This window comes from Puma concolor, chromosome A1 (genome assembly GCF_028749965.1).
Source record: "Puma concolor isolate L17-30 chromosome A1, mPumCon1.1.hap2, whole genome shotgun sequence".
Classification (NCBI taxonomy): domain Eukaryota; kingdom Metazoa; phylum Chordata; class Mammalia; order Carnivora; family Felidae; genus Puma; species Puma concolor.
The window spans coordinates 72,645,937-72,664,864 of NC_141667.1; the positions used below are offsets into that span (position 1 = coordinate 72,645,937).

Here is an 18,928-nt window from a genome sequence, read left to right on the forward strand (position 1 = left end):
TTTTTATTTTCCTCTAATGGGGAAGTGTCCTAGGACTTTTCTTTCCAACCTTTAAATTTTATGGTCCTAATTCTCTCAGTTTGATAACTCTAGTTCTCTACATTTGCATAGAAAATTGAGAATGGTCGCAATTATAGCAAAACCAATTCAGTCATTCATTTGTTCTTTAAATGACTTATTCATTCATTCAAAAACACTCATCAAATGAAACACTATTTTGAAATATCAAAACTTTGCTTCAGTATATGTGATTTTAAGAATGAAAGGAAAACAGCAAGTCAGTATCTTAACTACTTAAGATGAATGTGAAGAGTTCCATTTTCAGCGTGTTTTGAAACAAACGTAATAGAATTCCTCTGTAAAATTGTTGTTGCTTGTATTTGGAATAGAAACATATCCTGAATCATAATGGGCTGCAATAAAAACTTATTATAATAAATCTCTTAGCACCAGCATGATTAAAGTTATTCCACCACTGATTCCAAGCAGAAAGTCTTTTCCTTATGAATAATCTCATCTTTGTCTTCTTCTTCCAACAGATTCCAGAGGGGTGACTACCACATCGACGTCTGTATCAATGACTACCTGGATGTTTTCTGCCCTCACTATGAGGACTCGGTCCCAGAAGATAAGACTGAGCGTTATGTCCTCTACATGGTGAACTTTGATGGCTACAGTGCCTGCGACCATACTTCCAAGGGGTTCAAGAGATGGGAATGTAACCGGCCTCACTCTCCAAATGGACCACTGAAGTTCTCTGAAAAATTCCAGCTCTTCACACCCTTTTCTCTAGGATTTGAATTCAGGCCAGGCCGGGAATATTTCTACATCTGTGAGTATATCAAGATTTATTGTGTTGTAGGGCAGCTACAAGAACCCAGACTAATTTTTTACCCATGTTTCAGAGAATTGCAGAGAGTTGGACTCTGCACTACAGATGTCTCCTTGTAAATGCATACATCAGGATCCCTAGATACATTAGCTGGGAATTGAGAGCACAAATTAGATTAAAGACACAGCTCCTCTCCCCCTATGAAATTGCGTGTCAGCCTGTTCAGTGAACCACTGCTGACTTGTATTTCTTTTAAATGAAAATTGCTAGGACTTCTCCAAAGCTGAGGAAAATAAAAAGAGATTCCTGAAAAAAAAAATTAAAGGAAATAATTAAATTTACATAGCTTGGAGTCATTGGATTTCTTATTCAGGTGTCAGCAATATCCTTTCAATCATCCACACTTGCAGTGGAGAAAGCCAAAACTCCTGCAAATGTCAGCATGCTGGCGATAAATACTATCTTTGCACCAAGGAGAAAAGACCATTATTAAGAGCAGCTGTGTCTTTAAACAGGAAAAAGCGTGAAGAGTATCGAGAAAGTTCCAAAGGAACTGGTATAAGTGAGTTTCCCACCTGTGCCTCTGTCCTGAGAGAGCTCTAAAAGTTTCTCAAGCTGACCTCTGTAGTTTTCATCTTGCCGTGGCCTTGGTTCTTGTCCACAATGGACACCATCACTTCTTCAGGCATCGTACTAGTCATATATGCTAAGTAAAGGCTTCTCATACTTTGCATAAGTCATCTGGGCATCTTGGTATAAGGCAGATCTGATTGAGGTGGTCTGCCACAGGGACTGAGATTCCATATTTATAAAGCTCCAATGTGACGTGATGCTACTGGTCTGTGAACCACACTCTAAGTTAGTATGCTTACAAGTAATAATTTAGTCAGCATGCTGTATGTATGGACTTGACTAGTGTCACACATTGAAACTATCTGGCCTTTTCCAAGTATTTTCAGTATCAGCTGAAGGAGTTAAACGTTTCTTGTTCAGAAGTACATTTATTGAACAACTTACCGTGGCTCAGAAATGTTGGGGGATGCAAGATCAAAAGACACTCCTGTCCTGAAGGAGTGACCATCTGCTGGGGAGTAGATGTAAACAGGCAGTTGCTGTATGAAGGTGAATGCAGGCAGCAGTGGGTACATGGATACATGTAACTCACGTGCTTGAAAGAATCCAGAAGTGTGGCTGCACATAGCGTGTAGAGATCTAGGCAATACTACCCAGGATGCTTGGCGTTGACTTTTCACCACTCTTTGCCAGACAAACAAGACAAAAACATTACTGTTTTTCCGACTCGTTTCTTCAACCTGAATGTCCCCACAGACCCTTCACCCACATGGTTTTTTCAGTCTGCAAGGATTTCTAGTTCCTCTTCTCCAGAAAACAGAATTTTATAATGAGCTGGATTTCACCACCATACACGGGCACTCCCACTTATATTGAGATTGAATTTAAAAAGGAAATTGAACAGTACCAGTTTTATTATTTCAGTACATATTTTGGTCATTAGTCATGAGAAAACACGTAAAAGGCTTGATACTATCTCACATTCGATCCATAAAATAAGAAAAGGAATATTGGAGTCCCACGGATGGAGGAAACACTGGCAGCCAGTGAATTCATACATTCTCAGGCAGCAGGCTCTTGCCTTTTCCTGATTTTTTACTTTGTGAAAGAATCTCATTCAGCAAATGGAAAAAAGGAAAGAGGAAGACTTAACTGGCAGGATGGCAATCATTAATTGCATACTTCTAAAATACCCTACTGATGGAAGAGGAACTTACTGCCATTTCCAAAATTTACACATTGATTTCTCAGATTAAAACACAACAACAAAAACCAAAACTAAATTGAGAGCACTGAGATAGGAAACATACCAGCTAACTAGTTGATTGCATGATTATTAGAAATTATAGAATCCATTGAGGTTCATAAGCAAGATGTTATTATTCAAATATACCCATAGTGCTTATGACTGGTTTTTCCTCATTTGTGGTTAAATTCAATATTTCACTAAAAATCATTATGTGTCTTCTATAACATTCATTTAACGGAGTCATTTAACTGTCAAGGGCTCCTGTCAAAGTAATTGTTCCAAAATGCTTCAAAATATCAAGAGCTTTTTGCTGTTCAGCTGAGTTTAACCTGAATTACTTTTTTTAATGAAAGGTAAAATAGCACAAAATTAGCAGCAAAGAGATGTTCATTTATAAGAAGCACACTGGCCTCGTAGTCAGTTAAATTGAATTTTCAACCATGTTTTAGAACCACAAGAGCATGCTTCCCTGTCTTTTTAGTAGTGAAAGTGTTTCCTTTCTTCACTGCCAAGAGCAGGAGCGGCGGAGCTAACACGGATGTCATACAGACGTTTAATCTACTGTGGTCATAATTAAACTAAAGGATTCTTAGGGGACAATTGGCCCTCAGTTGAATTTTCCTCTCTCCTAATATGCATGGAATGAACAAGATGATTGGGAAATGGCTCTTTTCACACTTATTACCTTACAAGAAACTCTGTTGCCCATCTCGGAAACAAGCCTGACTACCCACCGGTCAGTTTTCTAGAATGTTCTTCCCTGGATCGGGGTTATATTTCAGATCCTCCAGGGCTTAAAATCTTTAACAAGTTTTCCAAAGGGAAAAAGAAAGCTGTAGCCTTTTGGCAGTCCTGCGTTAGGATGCTAGAGGGAGGGTTGAGTGTAGTGGTGAGAACCAAAATTCAGATATACTTGGCCTTGGGGGGAAGAAAAGAGCATGTATTTCATACTAGGATATCTACTCATCACTTACTCAGAGAAGACACAATTCAGAACATTCCTATCAAGTTCTACTTTATCCTCAGTAACATTTCTTTCTTTCTTTCTTAATGTCTGTGAGTTATACAAAATCAAGAAATTAGAGTAGTTGGAAGTATATGAAATTTCCTGCTTACTCTAGAAATAAAATGTCCTTCACTGTCCTAAATCCTTTATTTGTCCCAAGACTGACTCTATGCTATGTCCTCCTTTCCTTGGGAATAGGCAGTATTATGAAGTTACTACAGTAGCTAATTATGCGAAGGCAGACTGAGCCCATTCTGGAATATGACAAATACTGTTTTTAATCTACAGAAGTTATTTTGGTAAGAGATTGGCATACTAAAGTAATTACAGAAAGTCAGTGGTCTTTCTATCCATGATAGATTTGCAGAACTGCCAGTCAATAGATTATGGCGATAGTCATTTATATAGACTTCCTAAGGCAAAGAGTTATTTTAGAAACTTCAGAAGTATTCATTTTAAAAATGATTCTCATAAATATTAACCTAATGAGAACAAGTTTGAAAAAAGTTTTGCTGCTGTTATTTTTAAATCAGAAGAAGCAAAGGGAAATAAGTTAAATAAGGCACTTTAAGTTATTTTTGTAAGTCAGTAAGACACTAATTTTGAAAGTTCTCTTTTGTACAGTAAGGAAAACTGAGTCCTGGGCCATTCTCTTGGCCTAACTAACTGTATGATCTTGGGTAAATCATTCAATCTCTCTGAATTTCTAATTCCACGGCTGCAAAATAATGTAGTTGGAATAGATGATTTTTAACATTCCTTGGAGCTCTAATATCCTAATCTTACTATATTTTATCTAAGGATCTGTACATCACTGTAAGAAATAACCCCTATAAAATGTCTCATCCCAATGCCTTACTTAGTAGGTGTTCAATAAATGCCAGTTAAAGGAGTATCTGTAGGGGAAATCCAGGGTGGAGACACGTATTAGCATTATTGAACTTGTTCACCCCTGCCAACCTATCCAAGTCACCATCAGCTGTGGTTTCAACTAGTGCAGCAGGCTCCTGCTTTCCCCACTCATGTTGCTTCTCTGTCAGAGCCCTCCAGAGTCACTTTCTACCTCAGCAAGACAAAAATCCTGAGTCTCCAGCCTGACCAACAAGGTCCTCCATGGCAGGCACCCTTCTCGTCCCCACCCTCACCTCTTGGACTTCTTGTGCTCTCACTGCGCCTGATGGTCTCCACTCCAGCCCCCACCACCACCACCACACCCACCCCCTCCCTCCTTCCTGTCTAGTGCCCTCCCCCAGGCTCCATAGGAGGGCCTTGGCACTTTGTCTTCTCTCTGCCTGGGGTTCTTATTGCCCCAGCATCCACATCCCTTACTCTCACTTTCTTTAGGTCTGCACTAAAAACAAAAACAAAAACAAAAAAAAAAACTCCTTTATCAGAGAGGCATTCTGATCTCCCTATATAAAGATAACATCTCTATAATTCTCTGCATTCTTACCCTGCTTTATTTTCCCTCAAGCACTCCTCACGCCTGACATTATGTACTTATGGTTGTTTGTTCATGGCTATGCCTGCTCTGTGCCCTGCATTACATTGTTTGGCACATAGTAGATGTTCAGTAAGTAAAGGTCACCACTGTTTACAGAGCACTTACTCTATTCCAAGCACTGTTCTAAACTCCTGCAGTTCTCAGAAAAGCACGATGAGATACTGTTCTTCTTTCCCATTTTATAGCCAAAAAAACAGAGGCACAGAGAAGTTAGGTAACTTGAGAAAGGTTCACACAGATAAGAAGTGACTGATCTGAGAGGAAATTCAGTGAATAAACAACTAAAAGGAAGTAGGGATGAAGTCCTAGGTCTCATATGCTTAAAAAGCAAAAACATACTTTACTTTGTATTTTTTTAAAGGTTAAAATCAGTGAGCCTTACTGTTGAGAGAATTTTACTTTATAAACTCTGCTGGAAATCCCAACTCAGATAGTAGCAAGATAGATTTTTTAAACACATGTATGCATTTTCTGCTCTCCAAAGAATACTCATCCATCTCCAAATAATATTTCAGCTGTATCTTCCCAGATGGGTGACACTTTTAATATGATAACTTTCTGACCCAGCATTTGGGTCAAATAAATTCTTATTAAATCCAGTGAATATTCAGCCTCTAGACTGCATCATGCATGATTGCACACTTAATTTAGAAATGAGTGAGTTTCTTTTTTTTTTTTTTTTTTTAATTTTATTTATTTGGAGAGAGAGTGAGCAGGGAGGGACAGAGAGAGGCGGAGAGAGAGAGAGAATCCCAAGCAGGCTCCACACCATCAGGGTGGAGTCTGACTAAGGGCTTGATCTCAGGAACCATGAGATCATGACCTGAGCCAAAACCAAGAGTTGGACACTTAACCAACTGAGCCACCGAGGCACCCCAGGAATGCATGAATTTTAATGCAAGACCTACAGTAAAGAAGACAAATGTTATTTTCTGAAAATGATACTGAAAAGGGAAAGAAATCTTCTAGCATTTGTCACATCTAAGGTACAGTTGATTGTCTTTAAAAGAAGATACTCCGAGTAAAAGATGATTTATAGTCACAGCACCCAGACAGAATCCAGGAGTTTCTGAGAGGTTATTTGGGAACACACTCTTCCTAAACTCACTGGCAAGTAAACTTGTACATGCGTATTGTTTTTGTCGTAAGCCTTCCTACTGATAGGGTTATAGAAGTGCAGAGCTTACAAAGGCCATTTCTTTGAAGTTAGAATCCTGAAAACATCAATGAAAAGAACAATCAGGGAGCTGAAGACTCTCGCTCCAGTCTTTTTGGTGTACACATTTTTCAAAATTAAAAAGAAAATCATGGGGACAGTCTATGTTACTATGGGCATCATTCTTAAACCCACAGTTTATAACTCCTTGAATGCAGGTGGTAAACTGTTAATTCTTTGCTTTATGTGCTTTAGTTAAAAGTTTACAGCCTCAAGCTATGAGGCAGTTTTAATGTGCACTACACAATTTTTAAAACTGACAATATAAGTAACCTAAATTCTGATATCTTAAAGGAGTGATCAAGATCAGCTTCAGAAATCATTTGATTGTACAGTACAGTTATTGACAGTCCTTTTAAAAGATAAAAGAATATTCAGTAAATCCAGAGAATATTAACATAAAGAAAGTCCTTCACTTGCCAAGTGGATATGTTCCAAAAGCTTATTTGCAGGTCAGGTATTTGGAACGTAGAGTAATAGTGTCTCTAGAAGTGTTGCTAAAATCAGGCAAACTCTCCATAATGTGGAGAATCTGCTTAACCATAGTATTGATTTAAAACTGTGTATTTTTGGTAAGAAATAGAAAATAGCACCTAGAATGGTGTTCAATAAATATTTGTTGAATGAATAAATGCCATATTAGTAAACCAAGGACAAAAAAAACCAATTTTTTTTCCTTACATGCTAATGTGTGAGAAAAACAGATAAATTGGAAGCTGTAGGTTTTACTGAACCCACTGTCGCAATTCCCTGGTTTCTTTTTTCTTTCCTTTTCTTTCCTTTCCTTTCCTTTTCTTTCTTTCTTTCTTTCTTTCTTTCTTTCTTTCTTTCTTTCTTTCTTTCGAGAGGGAGACAGACAGAATGAAAGTGGGGGAGGGGCAAAGAGAGAGGGAGACACAGAATCTGAAGCAGGCCCCAGGCTCTGAGCTGTCAGCACAGAGCCCGGCATGGCTCTCGAACCCATGAATTGCAAGATCGTGACCTGAGCCAAAGTTGGAAGCTTAACAGACTGAGCCACCCAGGCTCTCCACAACTTTTTTTTTTAAAGTTTGTTCATTTTCAGAGAGACAGAGCATGAGCCGAGGAGAGACAGAGAGAGAGACGGAGAGAGAATCCCGAGCAGGCTCTGAGCCGACAGTGTGCATTGCAGGTCTTGAACTCCCCACACCATGAGGTCATAACCTGAGACAAAATCAAGTCTGACGCTTAACCAACTGAGCCCCCAGGCACCCTTCCCTGGCTTCTTAATAATGTTTTTTGATCATATGATGAGGATACCTCAAAGGGGAGAGTAGAACATGGTTTTAAAAGAAAAAGGCACAGACTCTGGTAAATGCAGCCTTGCCCTTGAATCTTCCTATACTCCTAGTAGCCATGTGTCTGTGGGTAACTAAGCCTCACTTTCTTCATCTGTAAGACGGGTATATAATAATAGTTTATCATCACAGTCTTTCTTATTTCCAAGGCTAAAATAAATATTCTTAAAGATCAGTTGACCACCAAAAAAATAATTTCCACAATCCACGTCCAAAAATTTGTATGCCCTTTGAAAAGTTACTGCACCTTGAACAGCCCTCATTGATACTTAAGTAAAAATTTTCACAAGTGCCTAGGAAAGATTCACATTTTAAGTCTGTGCCCTATATTCTGAAGGAACATTATGTTAGGATTACATATGCCTAAGGAAGTCTTCATTCCCCTTTGGATATCCAGTCTTTCAGCAGCTTACCTTAGTAATGGACATTAAGAATTATTTTGGTCCTGTCAGTTCACAACAATCTGCCTTTTTTCTGAGTTGTTCTTACTGAAATACAAGAGTGTCAAAATGGCACGTTTATCAAAGCAGGAGGTAATCTTTTTCATCTTTCTTAGTCTTTACTCTTGCAGGGGAGGTGACCTGTAAGTACCATGTTCTTTCTTAAAATGAACACCTCAATATTTGCTTCAATGTGTGTGTGTGCACATTTTGCTTTTATTATTAAAAACTGGTTTTTATTACTAGAACCTTATTTTAGCATTAAATACCATAGCATATACTTCAGCTGAGATTCAAGGGGTTTATAACTGGAATTTTCAGGACTGTGGTTGAATACTAGTTCACCTCTTATAATTTTTTTAATATGTAAACCCAAAACTTAGTAGTGAGAAAGGCATATTTATATTAATACAGAAAGGAGTTGAAGGGCAGTGTTAGGAAATTGACACATTTTAATATTTGCTAAAGTGGAAAAGCATGAATGTGGCACAAATATCAAATGGTCATTGTTCATATACAGAGTATATCCTAGTCACTAAAATCGATTTTATTCTGTTTTGTTTTTTTAAGTTTTGGTTTTTTTGAACATCCAGTGAGTGGAATAGTTGCTCTCCACTTGGACACTGGAAGTTCATCTAGAACACATCAGCTTTGTGTCTGAAAACAGTTGTATTTCTTTTGTGTACTTCAGTGGTCTTTAGTGAACCTGCAAGAATGCACCTTTTTATTTAAAGAATGAGTTCAGAGAATTGTGTCTGTTTCAAGTTGTCCCTAGCCATCTTTTTGGAAAGCATGAATGGATTTCAAGGGCTCTTAAATGAAGGTTAAATAAAGAACATAAAAGAGGATATTGAGAGACTTCAGGATATTTTTCTATGTTAATTGTGCGTTTCTCTCACGAAAACGGTTGTTTATTGCCAGGTGCCCTGTTAACCTTCTGAACAAGAATGCTTGGCATCAGCTCAGGCCTGGTTGGACCGTGGATGCTTGACCCATGTTTCACATAGTCTGAGTAGAACCAAAGGTGGAGGGGGCAATTAATAGGAGCATAGGATGTTTTAAAACAATTTATTATTTTTAAAAAGTTGTCAGTATTATTTGGTCAGGTGGGGAGGATTTTTAAAAGAAACGCATGTCCTGGTAAATGACTTGCCTAAAAGATGAAGCACTGTTAGAATCAGAGAAATGAATGCCAGGTCTGTGGAAAAGGAAGCTGGAACTAACATCCCTGCTTAATAGGTTTTGACTTTGGGAGTCGCCTTAAAGTTCGCAAAGGGAGCTTAAAAGCTGTTGAATAATTGGGGCTTGATGGGAATTCATGGTATAAGCAGTAAGACACTAAAGACTCGTAAGTACTCTTTGCATTGTTTGAAGTTTTCAAAGGCTGTGACACTCAGATAAGAAGTTCAAAAACAATAATTTTTATTTGTGTTCCTTTCAAGAATTTAAAATGCTATTACGAGACTGAGGGAACATGGAGAGTCTGACCTCCTAAGGGGGAGGAAGGAACTATGCCACCTTTTGCTTCCTTTTACCACACTGAGACTAAATGCCGAAATGGAACAAATGAAAGGATTTGGGGTTTTTTGTTGTTGTTTTTTGTTTGTTTGTTTTTAATCCCTAAATGTCAAAAAGTGGCTACATCTCCCAGAGAAATAATGTACCTGATTAATTGTGTAATTTCTCAGGATAGCAGTAATTCTCAGCCTTACAAACATGTAATGTACTAATTTGGTCACAGAGTTAACTGAAAACAGTTTAATGAGCTGCTGTGTTGTGTGTATGTGCAGCGTTACATAGAGCAGATCCCAGGAGAAATGGAAATAACACGCCAGTGACACTTGGAATAACAGTGTTTATACTTCATTGACTCTGGGTTGTCAGCATGCTATTCTCTGTGTTTCCCTTAGTAACTTATTAAGGCGACTGAGCTCCAGTGTGATGATGTCTAAGTGTCATTTGTTGTAAATTACACAAGCACGCACACACCAAACGCGCTTAGTCAATCTTCGGGGAAAAAAATATATAATACTTTCTCATACGGACGACCAAAATGTTACCAGCAGACATGCACACAGAGCGAAAGGTGAATCTCGGACCAAGGTGCATGCTGGAAGAGCCAGATTTTGGCCTTTCATCAGAAGAAATACTGTTTCTACAGATTTTCCCACTCATCTGTTCTTGCTCTATTTTAACAGAATGGTCATGTAACTCTTGGTTTGAAAGTTGTCATACAGCCTCACAGCAGGCTTATATTATCTACAGAGTTCTTTATGAGGAAATATAAATCACCACAAATGAGACTTTTCACAGCCAGAGATATGTAGAAATTTGTGTCAGTGCTTTGCTGGCTTGCTAAAAAATATCTCTAGGCTCCAAAGTGCTCTCAGAGCTCATCCCCCCTGTTCCCTACCCTTTTGGGAAGCAATTCTCAAAACTTGAGATTTATGGTTCAGAGAGCTGATAGTGGCTATAAAGTTTTCTATTTTCTCTTTTCTTTAATATTAATGCAGGGAACGAGGCATTATCATTCATTATTTTAGTTCATGAGTATCCTGTGGGCTTAAAATACAGTTTCTTGGGGATATGGCTTACCTCTGTTTAACAGAGGAAATGTGTGGACTTCGGCAACAGGCTTCCTTTACCATCGAATATTTTTAGGCAGTTGGTAGAAAATTCATATTAGGAACAGAACTTCAGTATATATGCCACATCCAGGTTTGGTTTTAAAATTTAAAGCTTTACAAAATATTAATTCATTCTGAGCCCCAGAAGTGAAATATCGCAAATTGGAGAATAGCCAGCCAGTGTATTATTGTTAGAAATTGAAATACTATCTTCTCATTGTACTATTTTCAGAGATGTACAGTATTTCCAGCTAGTTTGATCTACAGTAAGGTTAGCTAAGTTTTAGTTTATAGTTAGCAGTCCCTTTTCTACCCCAGATCTTTAAAACCAAATCATGTCTCTGAGTCATTAATAGAGAATCTACACTGTTTTTAATTTAAACTTGCCCAGTTTTTATTAGCTCCAATGTCTAGTTTCTTTTTTTTTATTAAAATTTTTTTTTCAACGTTTATTTATTTTTGGGACAGAGAGAGACAGAGCATAAACGGGGGAGGGGCAGAAAGAGAGGGAGACACAGAATCGGAAACAGGCTCCAGGCTCTGAGCCATCAGCCCAGAGCCCGATGCGGGGCTCGAACTCACAGACCGAGAGATCGTGACCTGGCTGAAGTCGGACGCTTAACCAACTGCGCCACCCAGGCGCCCCTCCAATGTCTAGTTTCTAATGTGAATTTGCTTTTTCTAATTTTTTTTTACAAAAATTTTTTCAAGTCAATTTTTGCCTTAAGTACATTATCACAGGCTCTGACTAAATCTGAATGGATGCTGTTTCCCTGTGTGTTTTAACAGTTTCAGTGGGCCCTCAACTTTGAATTTAGAACTTCTTGCTTTATTTTCAACCTAAGTTTTAAAGAACAAATCTAAACAAGGAGCGTAAAATTGAAGCCAAAAATATGAATAGGCAGTTTATTTTTAACTTTTAATAGATCGCTTAAAGGTCTTGCTTATATTTTGGGCAGTTGATTCCATTTCGAGACCATATAATGAATATTGCAATGAATTCAATGAAGTTTAGTTCAGAGCAATTATTATTGTAGAAGCAGCCTTTTGCTAAAGGCTTACTCATACCTTGACTGACAGGTAGGAGTTCTGATAATCATAATTACAGTGATTTAGCATTTATTGCGAGCTTACTATGTGCCAGGCACTAGACTTGTTTTCCCTTTTTGTATCCTCATCCGTAAGATGTAGGTACTGTTATTATCCCCATTGTATAGATGAGGAAACGGGCTGAGTGAGGTTAAGTAACTTGCCTGAGATCCTGTCGTTAGTAATAGAGTCAGGGTTCAGACCCTCTTAGACTCCCAAGTCTCAGCTCTTTATTCACTTAATTCATAATACATATTTTAAAAGAAGTTAAAATGAGACTGAGTTCAAGCATCCTAGCAAGTCTTTACATAAGTCCTACCGACATGAAGGCAAACCCAATTCTAAAAATGGCTCATGTGGGGGCGCCTGGGTGGCTCAGGCGGTTGAGCACCGGCTTCAGCTCAGGTCATGATCTCATCGTCCGTGAGTTCGAGCCCCGCGTCGGGCTCTGTGCTGACAGCTCAGAGCCTGGAACCTGTTTCGGATTCTGTGTCTCCCTCTGTCTCTGACCCTCCCCCATTCATGCTCTGTCTCTCTCTGTCTCAAAAATAAATAAATATTAAAAAAAAAAATTAAAAATGGCTCATGTGACCTATAGAGGGATGTTTTCATGTCAGCATACATACTAGGGCCATATGTGTTTTCAAAACAAAGTAGAGCACTATCGAGTGGCTTGTGGGGTCAGAACATGAATACAGAATCAACTGTGTCATTCACCCTCCCTACTTCAATTGTGATGAAAACATGTAATGATTAGCAAGACTATTGAAAGTGTATGTCTCTTTGGTACTCTGAGTCATTTTTCAGAGGCTTAAATCTGATTAACAGAATCAATAGCACAGCGTAGGCATTGGTGGATATCTTGCAAAGCCTTGTGACCAACTGTGTCAACATCTCAGCTTGTTAATATGACGTGTTGGGGACTGCTTTACCTTGTTTGTAAGCGGCACAGCAGCAGCGAATTACTGTGTCCATTATTACTACCAGTTGTGCTTGATGCTGTTATTTTAAAATCCACCAGTTTTTCACAAATTTGGAGTTTTAGAACACATTTTTGCACATCCAAGAAAAAGGAGTAGAGATTCTACGAGGAGAAGGGCTGCCTGGAGAATTAATAACGTCTTTAGAACGAAGTTCAGAAATCGCGGCACCCGTGGGCAGCTCCAGGGTTTCAAACGGCAAGGGTGTGGCACCGGTTCATGGGGGCACTTGCCAGGGATGGGGCGACCACCCAGCAGCGCACCAGAGAAGGAGCCTCACGTGGACTTCCTCTCTCACTTGCCTCTCCTCTGCTGATAAGGAAATCAGAACAGCCAGACTCCTGGCATCAATGAAAAGACAAGTCTGACTGGAACGGGAAGTATTTGAAAAATACCACTGGATAGATTGGGCCAGATCAGGGAGGGCCATTACTTCTGTTTGGAGGAATTGAGAACTTATCTGGAAGGCAATAGGGAGTAGCATGTTTTTGAAGGGGAAACTCATTTGGGCCTTATCATATAAATACATTGAAATAATTTACCTTAGGGCTAGATGCTGGCCGGTTATATAATCATAGCTATCAGAGAGTGGCCACTTATCCATCCCCACACATTTATAGATCTTGTCTTATCCATACTTTATCCCAACTGTGTGTTAGGCACTGTTACAGTTCTCATTTTACCGGTGAGGAAACTGAAGCACAGAAAGGTCAAATAACTTGTCGGAAACCACATGGCTCATGAGTGGTAGAGCCCAGAGTTGAGTTGAGCCAAAGGGATTCTGACTCCACTGTTCATGCTTTTAGCTCTTTTCCATATATGGCAAGTGATGTTCGGAAGCTCATTCCATAAAGAGTACCAGTACTTGAGGAGAAATTGTTCTAAATATTAATATCCTTTACTTGAATTTCTGTTGTTTCTATATTGTCTTCTGTGTCCATTCAGCTTCTCTGCCATAGGTGCAGAGTTTTAATTTTTTTTTTTTTTGCATCAGCTTTTATGATGTTTTTATTAAGTAGAATTGCTACATAAATAACATTTTCTGGGTTATTTAATCAAATAACAGAATTTCTGACCTTTTGATAGGATGTGTTTACCATTTTAGAAGATTTATTGCAGCTGTTTTCTTGAAATATTTATATTCAGAAACGCTATATAAAACCATTCATTAAACTCTACATGGGCTGTTGGTACATGTTCATCATTAAATTTGTGGCTACAGAACAATCTACAATGGTCATAGAAGGAGACACCTCAGTATTATTATTTTCTCATTAGCCAACCCATCAGTACTTACTGAACTGTGTGTAGCCATCAGGCCAGTGTTGCAGACAACCTAATGTGACAATAGAAAGTACTCAATGTGGGGCACCTGGGTGGCTCAGTCCATTGGGCATCTGACTTAGGTCATGATCTCGCATCTCGTGGGTTCGAGCCCTGCGTTGGGCTCTGTGCTGACAGCTGGGAGCCTGGAACCTACTTCTGATTCTGTGTCTCCCTCTCTCTCTGCCCACCCCCCACTAGTGCTCTGTCTCTCTGTCTCTCTCTCTCTCAAAAATAAATAAACGTTGAAAAAATTAAAAAAAAAAAAAAGCACTCAATGTAATCTTGCTCCTCCAAGAGCTCACAGTTGAATGTGAGAAAAACATACCCATGAAAATGACAGCAAAGAGAAACAAAGTAAATTCCAAGATTGACACTGTCCACAAAAAAGAGAGAGGACAGCTTCAGGGGGAAGACCTCATGACATGCTGACTTGAGGAGCAAGGTGAAATTCAGGTCTCAGGGCTTAAGACACTATCCTGACTTTAGTGACAGACAGGACTAAAAATACAGCTTCTTGGAATCCACTTCCAGAAAAGTCCGATTCATTAAATTTTATGAGATTGCTATAGGGATCTTCATTTTTAACAAGCTCTCCAGCAGTTTCTCCTGCAGGTGATATTCATTCCACACTCTGGGAACACTGGCTTAAAGGGTGGGAGGAGATGGGTCTGAATTCAAGACAAGAAAGAAGCAGGGACTGGAAGATTTGAGTAAATGGAACCGCAGCATTGGTGTGGAGAAGAGACAGTCTTTGTTATGTGAGGGTGCGTACAACCCGGGGAGCTCTGATGACAGAGAGACCAAGCTAGTCTAAGAATAAAGACTCAAATAGACCAAGATTCTGGGAGGCAGCTCATTCAGTTGTCATACAAATACTTCCTTCTGCTCCACTAAACAAACTATCTCATTTGCTTCATCTATAAATAAGATTTTCTTTTACCCTACTGATGCAAACAAGAACCAGGTGACTCTTTGGGGTTTTTGTATTTCTCATACATTTTTTTTTTTTAATTTCTGTATACAATTTTCATTATAAAATGAATTCCTTTTAGTGGTAAATGGTGTAAGTGGGGTAAGAATCAGAAAGCCACATACAAATAGAGAAGAAGCGGACATGATATCAAGCAGTAAGAAATGCCCATTTTGATTTTAATTTTTTTTTCAACGTTTTTTATTTATTTTTGGGACAGAGAGAGACAGAGCATGAACGGGGGAGGGGCAGAGAGAGAGGGAGACACAGAATCGGAAACAGGCTCCAGGCTCCGAGCCATCAGCCCAGAGCCTGACGCGGGGCTCGAACTCACAGACCGCGAGATCGTGACCTGGCTGAAGTCGGACGCTTAACCGACTGCGCCACCCAGGCGCCCCAGAAATGCCCATTTTGGATCAACAGTTCAGAAGGAAAATGTGTGCTTGGGGAGAAAGGACAGAATAGTGAGTAGTTCCTGTAATATTCTAATTACATAATACAGGGTTTTGGTTTTGGAAGGTACATTGAAGAAGTGGGGGCTGCCTATTGTCCATGACCTTTCGTGCTTGTCAGTTTATGTTTTCTTCTCCCTGATGTTTAGTTGGAGTCTGATGAAAAAAGGAGTATATCTAAGTGAAGCCGTGATTCGGTTATGATTAAAGGTCAACAGTGATGTATATTTAATCACTATTTACTACTTATATATTGGGTTAGACAGCAGTCGTGTTTTTAACTGTATAATATGTCCTGATTCCTAGAAAATAAGACCATTATTTGATATGTTCCTTTTTAAATATTAGTAAGTATAGAAAAGTAGATGAGACAAGAATGAGGAGAATTGGGTCTTAACTACATTACTTTCTAGGTGTGTTAATTTGGGCAGGGGGCTTCAACCCATACCTCAAGTTTCCCATTTATAAATGAGTTAGAGTGCTAGTTTAATAAATGGTATTCTTAATATTGATATTTGAAAGGCAATTAGTTACTTTCCTAGTTTCTGTCAAAATTAATGGTAGCTTCCATGACAAATTTTTATGGGTACTTTGAATTATACATTTGCATGTGTCAAAAATAGTTCCTATCATCAACTAGTTTGAAATACACTGGTGGTCAGAAATAGCTTACTGTCATTTACTCACAAGGGCATTTTTCACAGTCTCTTTGCAGAATCAAATATGATCAAAATATATTGTCAGCTCACTGTGGTTTATGTAGAATGTTCTACAGTGGTGAAGATGCAGAAATACCAGTCTACCACTTAGAGAACCATTCTGTGGGTCACATCCAAGACCACAGTGGTCAGTTGATTTCATACAAAATATTTTCCAGGGCTAACTGGAAAGTAGCATTGCCGTTGACAGGTTTTCTGCACCTGTTTTTTTGCGCAATGGAGTCTCGTACCTGAGAAACATGGAAAAATGTTCCCTTCCTAAATTGAAAAACTCAGCTGTAGTCTAAATGAAATGGGATAAATTATCTTTTTCACAATTATCCATTAAAGGGAGAATTAGAATTAATATTAATCACAGATGTTTCATCAAGTTTTATTATCAACCAGATTGACTGCCAAAGTGCTTTCTGGAAGACATTTTCTCTCCCTCCCCCACCTGCTACTGAGAACAAACTGTTATTATGGGTCCTTAGATAAAGATTAATGGTTTTGGCAATTCATTTGAGGAAATCTGTATTTTACTGTACACTCCAGTTCAAGGCATTTCTGAAAAGCGAGGCTTGTCATTTCCCTGATAGAATTTACACAATGAAGACACGAGAAAGTAGGATTCTTTCTAGCATCAGAAACTGATTAATTAATACACAGCCCGAGATTAATAGCGCCAAACCCATATACATATATTTAATTGTGGCACCTTGTTTATAGATAAAATACTCAAAATGCCTATTTAATCCAGCTATTTTAGCAGCTGTATTTTACCCATCACACTTAAGTTACTTTAATATTACTTGCAATTTCTATATCCTGTCTTTCTGGGATAATTCATTACCAACTGTGTGACCCTTATATAATTATGAATATTTGGTGATGCTTCCTCCATTTGCAAAGTACACCACAGATGAGTACTATATATTCATTAAGGTTCTCAACTTGTAAACAGTATTTATCAGTTTCTAGCTAAATTAAGCAAAAACAGAGGAACTTTCTCCCTAGTAAAGAGATTGATGTGTTTAACTGAAGACCTCAGGATGAACAGTAACCAAGGCAATGCTGCAGATCCAGAACCTAGAAACAAGTGGATAATTTTAGAATGACCTTGTCAAGACCCAGCCATTCTACTTTCTCATCTCTAACATGTCTCCCTTCCTTGTGTCACTGTACTTGGGATTCCAGTTCCTGGCAGAAGGAATTTGGTTGGCACAGATAGCTATCCTTTGAAAGGAATAAAGAGCACCTTAATTGACAAGCCCGCCAAGACTGCATGAAATCAGGAAAGGGGAGCTCTTCGAAGTTTTCTTGGTGATGGTTTGGTTTTGAGCCTAAGGAAGATGGGCATTGATGCTGAATAGGCAGAAACAACCACTGACCAAAACAAAGGTATCTTTCATTGTTGAACAGTAGTGGAGAATATGTAGAATTGTTCAAAACAAATAGAAAACCTATGTAGCAAATCCTTTATGTGCAACTACGGCAGAGCATCAATTTAACATTTATATTTCTAGTTTGTTGTACAGTAATATTTTACCTTTGTTTAGTACTTTTGCACGCTTTACCATGTTCCAACAAATTAAAGAAAGTGACTCATTTTTCAGTTAGGATTTCTCTCACATTCCTTTGCTTTTCTTTATTTTAATGGAAAAAAGCATAAACTCCAGACAAATAATGGAAAATACCCTATGTGCTGATTTACAGCTTCCTTTCATTGACATCAGCAGGATTTAAGAAATGCGAAGTGGAATGGGTTAAGTACCATTATGGCTCTGTCCAACTCTAGTCAGATATGGGATCAGTCAGGTAACTGAGTCTGCTTTCAAAATGAAGGAGTTGGGGCGCCTGGGTGGCTCAGTCGGTTGGGCGTCCGACTTCAGCTCAGGTCATGATCTCACGGTCCATGAGTTCGAGCCCCACGTCAGGCTGTGTGCTGACAGCTCAGAGCCTGGAGCCTGCTTCGGATTCTGTGTGTGTGTGTGTGTGTCTCTCTCTCTCTGCCCCTCCCCTGCTCATGCTCTGTCTCTCTCTGTCTCAAAAATAAATAAACGTTAAAAAAAATTAAAAAAAAAAAAAAAAAGGAAGGAGTTGATCTAGATTGGCGGTCCCAAGGATCAAGAAATTTAAGATGTTCTAATATCTGATATCAAGTTTATGTTTGGGAAATTCTGGGTTGAAGTCAATTCTTTTCCCCTTCTTTGGAAGGGAAGGTAAGACTTCTTGGGGTGTTAAATGTCCCCATGCATTGCAACTCTCCATAGGGAGAGATATCTTTTGCTCACCAAACTTATTAGACTTAGGAACCTCTCTTTCACTGGAACATCTGGAGGGACCTGGTTTCCATGGAAGGAGGTTAGATTATTTATAAAACCCCACTCAGCTTTGAAACATACTAAGTATATACTTCTCTTAGTCATGACATGTGGAATCTATTTTAATACCTTTCATCATCCAGCCCTTTCTATGTACTTAGTGTATCAGACTTTCTGTATAGTTGAATCCACATCCTTGAATCTAATCCTCCATTGAGGTGAGCAACAAATACAGACCAGTTGTCTCTTCCTTCAAGGATTCATGTATTTGTGGTGAAATACGCCACCTTAATTCCTCTGGCTATTCTTAGGAAAGCTGTTTGAAG

General features: G+C 38.8%; 1 protein-coding gene across 2 annotated transcripts in view; it reads left to right on the forward strand.

Moving 5' to 3' along the window:
- EFNA5 (ephrin A5) overlaps nucleotides 1-18,928 on the forward strand; it is a 275,997-nt gene that overhangs the window by 226,481 nt on the left and 30,588 nt on the right. For both annotated transcript variants that reach the window (XM_086686542.1, XM_086686603.1), the window contains exon 2: nucleotides 540-832. In XM_086686542.1, the coding sequence (XP_086542668.1) occupies nucleotides 540-832 (293 nt within the window). The remainder of the gene's footprint in view (nucleotides 1-539; nucleotides 833-18,928) is intronic.